Raw genomic sequence first — 10,066 nt, 5'->3', positions numbered from 1 at the left:
GATATAAACCTAAAAGCAACAAACAGGACAAACAAGCAGAGATTCAGAGACATGGACAATAGACTGTGGTTACCAGAGGGTGGGGCAGGGGAGGAGGGCAGTAGATGGGTAAAATAGGTCAAATATGTGGTGACAGGAAGAAATCTAACTATGGGTGGTGAACACATAATGCAACAATGTACATATATGCCTTACTGTTGAATTGTACACCTGAAACTTACTGGATTTCGTTAATCAATGTCACCATAATAAAAAAATAAACAAACAAAAAAGTCATAAATACAAACAGAACGATGGTTCCCAAAGGGGGAGGGAGGGTAAAGTGGGTAAATGGGCTCAGATGTATGGTGATAGAAGGAAACTAGACTTTGGGTGGTGAGCACGCAATAGAGTATACAGATGTCATATTATAGTTGTATGCCTGAAATTTATAAAATTATAATGTTATCAGCCAATGTTATCCCAACAAATTAAAAAAAAAAACTTAATACCAAGAAAAGATGAAATTAGGTGTGTCCAAACTGGAAAATATTTAGCACCAGATGCCCACAGGTTTGTTGATGTGTTTGGATATAAATAAAAAAGTACGTTAAAATCAAATGAAATATTATATTGTTAGTGTCCATAATGCAAAGTGTAAAACAATATTTTAAGCTCTGTAGGGATGAACACACCCTACAACAGAAAAAGAAATCACTTGAATTTCACATATATTTTCATGAATATATTAATATTGTAGGACACTGAATAGCATTGGCTAGGTCTATGGTTCCCAATCTTACTTAATACACTGGACTCCCCTAGGGAATCTTTAAAGAATACTGACACCTGATTTCCATGACCAGACATTTTTATTTAATTGATATGAAAAAGGATTTGGTCATTTGGTGTTGTAAAAGCTCCCCAGATGATTCTATTGTGCAACAAAATTTGGGAATTACTGGATTAAGTTGTGGAGATAAAAAACATCTCCAAACTCTCATGACTTAAAAACAAAAGGTTACTTCTCATTCATGTTACAAGTCCAACATGAAGAGACCTACCTGAAGAGACAGTGCTATCTCAACCCCAGGCCTCAGGGTCCACCACAGCAGGGGTAGGTATGAAGAATCATGCATTAGCTCTTAAGTGCTTTTGCTCAAATATGACACACTTCACTTCTCCCTAACATTTCATTGGCTAAAGCAAGTCACTTATCTACTTTCCCCTTCAAGAGAATGGGGAAATATAATTCACCTATATGCACAGGAGATGGGAACAAGAAACATCAGAGTAATATAGCCCATCATTTTTTCTAATCAATATATATTGAATGCTTGTTTTAATGACTTTTCCTGGTGCTGAAAACTTAAATGTTTTTGTCCCCCCAAATTCATATTGAAACTTAATCCCCAAGGTAATGGCATTTGGAGGTGGGGCCTCTAGGCAGTGATTTGGTCATCAGGGCAGAGCTACTTCCTGCTTCTTGCCGGCACAGAAAGATGTCTGTCAGGAAGCAAAACCTCAAACAAATTCGAAGGTATCTTGAATCTGGATTCCCTAGTCTTCAGAACTATGAGAAATAAATGTCTGTTTATAAGTCAACCAGTCTATAGTATTGTTACAGTAGCCTGAATGAACTGAGACACCTCACCACATCTTTTGGTACCAAGACTTGAAGCTTCGATTTTCTTCTCCTTCACTCATGAACCAATCTTATATACAAATATATACAAATAACTACATATTACTAGATGATATATATATTCCTTTGTAACCTGCACTGTACCCAATAAATACTTGAATTGATCTATGTAGTTTTTTAAAAAGTGTGAAGGTTATTCCTTCTAAATCTGGTTTGACTTCATGGTCTTAGTAGCTGAGGATTACCCTAAAAATAGGCACCTGCTGTGGGCTTATTCCACTATTGCTCTTTCCTTCCAGAATAAAACACTTAATTTTGGCAATACTAAAACAGCAAGTTTGTCATACTCATTCCTGTCATTTCACTACTTATAAATTCTTGCCAGTTTGCTCTGCTCTGAATATTAATGTATTTATAAAGTGGATGAACTCTGAAACTGCTTTGAAACCTCACTTAAAGAAGAATTCTTAATATTCCTAGCTGTCTTTCTAGTATCTCACTAACTCAAAGAAATTCAGTAGTCCTCCCTTATCCACAGTTTTGCTTTCCATGGTTTCAGTTACTTGTGGTCAATTGCAGTCTGAAAATATTAAATGAAAATTCCAGAAATAAACAATTCATAAGTTTTCATTTGCACAGCACTCTGAGTAGTGTGATGAAGTCTTACACCATCCTGCCTAGGATGTGAATCACTCATCCGTCCGGCATATCCACACTGTATATGCTACCACCCACCTGTTAGCCACTTGATAGCTGTCTCGGTTATCTGATTGGTTTTAACAGAGAGAGCGACAGCCAGCCAGCCAGCCAGACACACCACATTCGCATAACTTTTATTATAATATAGTTATAATTGTTCCATTTTATTATTGTTAATCTCTTATTGTGCCTAATTTATAAATTAAACTTTATCATAGGTATGTGTGTATAGAAAAAAACAGTATATATAGTGTTCTGTACTATCTGTAGTTTCAGGCATCCACAGGGGGTCTTGGAGCTTATCCTCCTCAAATAAGAAGGGACTATTGTAATTTAAATTTCATTTTCAAGCAGATTTTCATCACCATCCACTCTTTTTTATTTCTATCATCTTACTCTTACTCCCAGAGGATAATACATTTAAAATAAAAAACAAACAAAATGAGTAATCAAAGAACACTTCAGTGTGCTCAGAAATTTATAGAGAATTAAATAGATTAAATCATTACAGATACAAAAAAAACTTCTAAAACAAAAAAGTCTAAGAATTTTGGTAGGAACAGTCATCCTTGAACAATTAAAAAGCATCTGACTAAATCAAAAAGTTCAATGATACTGCCTCTGATAAACATTTTAAAATGATTAATAAGTCGAATGTAAACTGTCATAAATAGTAATTAATTTAAAAAATTGTTAAACTGCTAAGCCAAAAAAAAAAATTACGCCGTCTCAGGATGCATTATTTAACAGTTTATTAGAAAAACAATTTAAAAAATATATTGTAAAAGTAATTTCTCTGCATCAGTTTCTATTAGCAGAAATAAATTAATGTTGAAAGCAATTATATGGACATGAGTATGCATGCACACACAATCCACACGCAAAACATTTAAAATACCACTCAATGTTAATGCATTAGGTCTTTACCAAATCTTATAGATACTTTGAGGCATCAGTAAACTCAGTTATCTGTTTATATGTCTCTCTCAAAGTGTTTCTAGATTATTTTCTTTCACCTATCAGGTTTTGGGAAATAAAAACCTGTATCAATGCAAATGAAATAATAATTTCAAATGTAAACCTGATGAAAAAAATTAATTGTTAACAGACTCCCAAACCAAATATAAATTAGTTTTGATAGTCAAGTATCTTGGATTATCATTACATCTTTTTTCGGTCATATGAAAAGACAACCAAAACAATCATAGTTTATGTTTAGAAAATATTTACCTCACCCTTAGATTACTACATTTATTATTTGAAATATCAAAATAAAGTATTTTAGTATTTTCTATTTTTAAAGTCTATACTTTAGAACTAAGCAAACTTTACTTCAAATAATACAAACAATACAAACAATTTAACATATTTTACTACAATCTGATTTTTAAAGATTTCTTTAGTTTTGATATTTTAGGATCAAGAAAGCCATATTATATATTCAAAGGACAATTTTCCCAAACTTGCTTTGTAAATTAATAAAGGACTTCTTGAGAAACTTATAACAAAGTCAAAATTGATTAAATTTGAAAGGTCTTTATTTATATGGTAAATACTATCTCCTACTAAAAAAAACGATGACATCTGTCTTTCAATCGGTCAAGCTTAGCTAGAAAATTCACTTTTTTATATCATATGTTGACATGATAGAGGATGTAGGATGCAAAAATCAATTTAATAGGCATTATTAAATAATTTCGAACATATGTAGTATTTTGAATGATTAAAATTATAAATGAACATTAAATGTGGGCATATAATATTCCGTATATATCAATGAGCTTAACAGAAGATGTGTTTGCACTAATTTCTGACAACCAACTTGCTTTCCATGAACCTTTAAATATCCAATTCCAAATCTTCCAGCTCCTGGAGGAGGACTTTCTCTTTTTGAATTTTCTCCAACTAGAAAAGTTAAAAACAACAAAGTTATTAAATAGGAAATAAAATAATTATTGGATCTATAGCCAAAATAGCAAAGAAGAAAAATTTAGAGAGTATTTCTGACACTTTACCAGATCCACTGGTAAACAGATAAAATGGTAAAAATGTAGACTAAAAGCAAGTTCTAATTTGTTATCTGGTATGAATCAAGGGGCAAAGGACAGAAGCTGTCTTACTGCATTCCTTTAGGTCTAGTAAATTTTCCATTCTATACTTGGGCTTAAGAGTATTGAGGAAAGGAGGAAGGAAAGGGGCAAATAGGACAGTGCAGCCTGAGATATAGAAAGGAAGAAACTCTTATATTTGTCTAACATAATAAATTGCCTTTATTTTCAGGAGCAATAGCGTTAACATGCCTGTTAGAAATAGTAACTTTCTCATTCACCATGATCTACATCATGTCTCCCCCATCCTTTTGAAAACCATATGCCATATATTTAAAAATATATTAAAAAATATATGGCATATGGTTTTCAAAAGAAGTTTTTAATTCTATGTGCTCTTTTACCCAATTATACAATTGCTTATAATAAAAAGAGGAAGGATAGTAGTGACTATGAGCCCAAATCAAAAATGCAGAAAAGACCTGATTTTTTTCTAGTTGTTTTCCAGCTGCTGCTTGTTCTTTCAGTTGTTCAATTGCTTTCAGTTTCTGCAAACATCAAACACATGAGAAAAAAAAGAGGAAGAAAGAATAAGTTATTTTAGAGTGAAAATTTTCTTATTAACGACATCATATGAATGTGAAACCTGAATAAGGAGAATCAATTATCTAACATTTATATCAGGAATAGTCTGTTAAAATGCTAAGGTAAACTACTTTTTAAAAGTAAATGTAAAATTAGACGTGAAGAGTATGGGTGGATGTAAAGTACAGCATAAGGAACATAGTTAACAATACTGTGATAACTGTGTATGGTACCAGGTGGGTAATGGACTTATTAGGGGGACCACTTTGTAAGTTATATAAATGTCTAATCATTATGCTGTACACCCGAAACTATAATATTGAATGTCAACTGTAACTGAAAAATTAAAAATAAATAAATATGCTCTGACTCTGAAAAAAAAACCAATATAGGATTTAGTGAAATATTTTCCAAGCTTTTAATGTATGTATGTAAATATATCACCAATTTCACCATTTATTTTAACACCTTACTGTACTGATATCTTTGGCTTTAAAAGAAACTTCATAGTGCAGCCTGAGAAGGGCTCTGGATACCTAGTTTTACTTCCACAAACTTGTTGTACTTTGACAAGTTAATAAACTTCTTTTGTCTATGTTTCCTCATCTTTGAAACTGGGGTAAAGATCTGTTCCTATCTATCTCACAAATGTCTAATTAAATATGGAGTATAAAAGTGTTCAGCATATTTCTGTATATTATTTCTTACTAGTCCAAAAATCAATAAAAAGACTAGTAGTCATTAAACATTTGTGAATAGAATTTAAATCTGCGCCATTCCTCAGTTACAGCATTTCAGAGTGAGAAAGCAATGAGAAATGTGACAAACTTCTTAAGATGTCTGTTTTTGGGCAACTAAATATTACTTTCATTATATAATTCCCATGTAGTTCTTTCAATAATACATCTGATTTTCATTTAAATTTCTCACCTTCTTTAGGTTCTTGATTTTTTTGTCCACCTCAGGGTTTCCAGAAATTGACTGAGAGAGAGTATTTCTTGCTGAGCTCTGTGCGGCAGGAGTAGGTGCCAAATTTGGTGGGCTCTTGTCACCTCTTGCTTCCTACAGGAAATATTTTCAAAAATTCAATTTTCTAAAATGAAAACACTAAAGTATTTCAACCAAAATGGCCTGGGTATATAAAATGCAGAAACCAAAATGTGAGTCTATCTTTTCTACTACATTTTACATAAAGATAGGATCTGAACTGAAGGTTTCATAGTGATGCTACGTTGTCCAATAATAAGTACAATGCAGCTTAAAAAAAATCACAGTATAATGATATACCCAAAAGATTTTTACTATGCAATTGTCATAGGGAACACTGTGCTAGACCTAGAATTTAAAGTAACATAACAATAAGATTTTAAAAATATTTATTATGTTAGTAACATAATAAAATGACAAATGAAAAGAAATAAAATAACCTAGTAGAGAAAACCAGGTTTCTGTATCAGCCAACAAGCATTCAAAATTTCTGGATATTTTGTGAGATGCCACTATATGGATGTTTTGGAAATGTAAGAGGGCTTTTCTTATTAAGGTATTTGAAGTTTACTCTTGTGATGTCCTCTAAAAGTATAATGAGTATGTATGATCGAGTATGTATAATAGATAATGCTACAGGATAAATCCTATAGAGCTTTATTTATAATTAGATCAATTCAGCACTGCAACAAAGTGCCATGGAAAACTTTTTCCCCTTGAAAGAGATACTATATTAATAACTCCCAATGTGATCTGACCTCTGATGACCTTTCAAGGCTCATCCCTCCTAACCAAGGAACCACTGATTCTGAACCATTTTTATTTCCCCTAAGGTGATGCGAACTCTTGTTTTCCAGCCTTTGCATTTCCCTCTCTTGTTTACTGTTCTTTTTGCCTAGAGCACCTTCAGGTCATCTCTCTGACCCTACTTTATCCTTAGGCCTCCTAGCAAATTCTCCACCTTCAGGTCATCTCACTGACCCTACTTTATCCTTAGGCTTCCTAGCAAATTCTCTATCTCCCAAGTGATCAGATTAGTTGCACATGTGGTATGTATCTCTATTGCAACTATTCCCCATTAGACTGTACCTGAGGTTTCCTTGTTCACTCTTCTACTTGTGCCCCCAACATAATATGTGCTTTATTGCACATGCTAAATAAATTAAAGAGCAAAAAAAAAAAAAGACTCTCCTTTTGTAATTATGACAAGATGTATGTTTTGACAAGAGGAGGGAAAAGTTATTTAAGTCTTTATTGGCTTCAAGGTAGGGTTTCTACTTCTTCATAGAGTTCCCAGTGGAATACATAGAACCCCAAGAATTCAAAACCTCTTACTCAGAGTTCTGCATGGAATACTCTGAATTCCCAAAGCATCCCAGAGGGGAAATGGAAAAGATATCACTTCTAAATCTCTAAATCTAAAAATGTCTGTCTGAGAGTTTTTAGACAGGACAAAATTAAGAACCACTTTTACTTTTTAAAGTCATGTTGGCTGTACTTTTGTTGTACACTCCAATACAACAAATGTAAATTTGTTACTATCTATGTGCAAATATAATACTAAGCACTTTAACAGAGTATTCAGAAAGAAACGATTTTGTTTCTACTCTTAGGGAGACTGTAAGTTCTAATAACATGCAGTTTGGTGTTTTTCATAATAAAAAAATTAAAGAAGAGTGGATAAAAGAAGAGATAGTTTGCCTATCAAAATTCACTTCCGACATCAGAGAAAAATTTTTTAAATTTAATTGTTTGTAAGTTGAGAATACTTTTCTACTAGAAAGGTTAATGTCATAAATGTAAAAAACTATTAAAGTAAAATATGAAATTTAATTTTCTATTATATTTTAAATAGCCAAGAATAAGTTAAAATATCTGCATTATTATACTTAAATTCTGGTCATTCTGAGAAAGGAAACATACACTGTAAGTTTGAATTTTTAGTTTCAATTCTTTTTGGTACAGTTGACAAGCTTATAAGACAAGCTTATAAAACCATCACCAGTACTCAGATTACATACCTCTGACTCCTTTGGTTACTTAATTAGGAGTCAGGGCTGAGAAAGTATGGTCAGAGAGAGATACTGTCACAGACCATTTACTGTTGTTCTATAGCACAGCCATAACTTTTACTAACTCCGGCCCAGTATTCATCTCAAAATGAATACTGAAAGGATTCTCTTCCAAGTAGAAAACTTTTGCCATCACTGGGAAAACATGCAAAGCGCAACTCCATAAACGATAGATTAGTAGTGTCATCTTTAGAAAATAATACATGTGGGTGATTTCTGGGTGTGTGGGGTGGGGTAGGGTGGGGTGGGGGGTGTTTTTGTAATTATTATGTTTTACATTAATAGCACTGATTGTTTTTTCAAAAGAAGAATGAGGGTTCTCTTTAAGAAAGTCTAAATTTTTTTATCCCTGATTTAGACTTTATTTAATTTTTGAATTAAAAATTATTGGGTGACATTAATAAAATCAAATAAGTTTCAAGTGCACAATTCAACAGTATGTCGTATATATATTGGATTGTGTGTTCACCACCAAAAGTTAGATTTCATTCCGCCAAATATTAGATCCCTTTTACCCCTATCTACCTTCCCTCTGGTAACCACTAACCCACAGTCCATGTCCATGAGTCTCTGTTTGTCATGTTTGTTTATTGCTTTCAGTTTTATATCCCACATGAGTGAAATCGTATGGTTTTCAACTTTTCTGTCTGCCTTATTTTGCTTGTAGCATGATTATCTCAAGATCTATCGATGTTGTCGCAAATGACAGTATTTTATCTTTTCTTATGGCTAATATTCCATTACATATATGTACCACATCTTTTTATCCCATCATCTATCGTAGGACATTTTGGTTGCTTCCATGTCCTGGCCACCATGCATAATGCTGCTATGAACATTGGTGTGCAAGTATCTTTTCGGACATGGGTTTTCAAGTCTTTGGGGTGAATACCCAGTAGAGAGATTGCTGGATCACATGGTAGATCAATTCTTAGTTTTTTGAGGAACCTCCAATTTGCAGTCCCACCAGCTGTGCATTAGGATTCGTTTTGGCTCACAACCTCTCCAACACTTTTTATTACTTGTCCTGTTGATGATGGCCATTCTAACAGGTGTGAGGTGGTATCTCTTTGTAGTTTTGATTTGCATTTCCCTAATAGCAGGTGAAGCTGAGCAGCCTTTCATATATCTGTTGGCCACTTTGTTGTCTTCTTGGGAGAAGTGACTGTTCGGGTCCTCTGTCCACTTTTTAATTGGATTTTTTTTTTTTTTTATTGTTGAGTTGTATCGGTTCTTTATATATTTTGGATAGTAGTCCCTATCGGAGGTGTTGTTTGCAAATATATTCTCCCATTTGGATGGTTCTTTCTTTGCCTTGTTGATGGTATCTTTTGTTGTGCAGAAGCTTTTTAGTTTGATGTAGTCCCATTCATTTATTTTTGCTTTTACTTCCCTTGCCTTTGAGGTCAAATTCATAAAATCCTCTTTAAGTCCAAGGTCCTTGAGTTTAGTTCTTATGTTTTCTTCTATGCAATTTATTGTTACAGGTCTTATATTTAGTTCCTTAATCCATTTTGAGTTAATTTTGGTGTGTAGTGATAGACAACAGTCTAGTTGCATTCTTTTGCAGGTGGCTTTCCAGTTTTCCCAGCACCATTTATTGAAGAGACTTTCCTTTTTCCATTGTATGGTTTGGGCTTTGGTGAAAATTATGTGCCCATATAAACATTGGTTTACTTCTAGACCCTCAAATCTGTTCCATTGGTTTGTGTTTCTATTTTTCTGCCTATACCACGCTGTTTCAATTATTTTTGCTTTGTAGTATAGTTGAAATCAGGCAGTGATACCTTCGGCCTTGTTCTTTTTTCTCAGGATGGCTTTGGCTGTTCCCGGTCTTTTGTGCTTCTACACAAATTTGATGGCTTTTGTTCTATTTCTTTAAAAAATGCCAGTGGGATTTTGATGGGGATGGCATTAAATCTGTATAATGCTTTAGGTAATAAGGTCATAAACTCAGTTGATTCTTCCAATGCAAGAACAAGGAAGATCTTCCCATTTCTTTGTGTATCTTCAATTTCTTTTAAAAATGTCTTATAGTTTTCACTGTATAG

At 33.2% G+C, this 10,066-nt stretch overlaps 1 protein-coding gene across 2 annotated transcripts in view; it reads right to left on the bottom strand.

Moving 5' to 3' along the window:
- Positions 1-2,783: 2,783 nt before the first annotated feature.
- The window catches only part of EIF2A (eukaryotic translation initiation factor 2A), a 36,002-nt gene continuing 28,719 nt past the window's right edge, over positions 2,784-10,066 (bottom strand). Inside the window, exons 8-10 of one of the 2 annotated variants that reach the window (XM_023519976.1) lie at positions 5,887-6,018; positions 4,854-4,919; positions 2,784-4,228 (exon numbers count right to left, since the gene is read on the bottom strand). In XM_023519976.1, coding sequence (XP_023375744.1) covers positions 4,163-4,228; positions 4,854-4,919; positions 5,887-6,018 — 264 coding nt within the window. In that variant the 3' untranslated portion in view covers positions 2,784-4,162. The remainder of the gene's footprint in view (positions 4,229-4,853; positions 4,920-5,886; positions 6,019-10,066) is intronic. The other variant, XM_023519977.1, reaches the window with a different exon arrangement.

Source organism: Pteropus vampyrus, unplaced genomic scaffold (assembly GCF_000151845.1).
Source record: "Pteropus vampyrus isolate Shadow unplaced genomic scaffold, Pvam_2.0 Scaffold242, whole genome shotgun sequence".
Taxonomy (NCBI): domain Eukaryota; kingdom Metazoa; phylum Chordata; class Mammalia; order Chiroptera; family Pteropodidae; genus Pteropus; species Pteropus vampyrus.
This window is presented reverse-complemented; position numbering and strand designations above follow the sequence as displayed.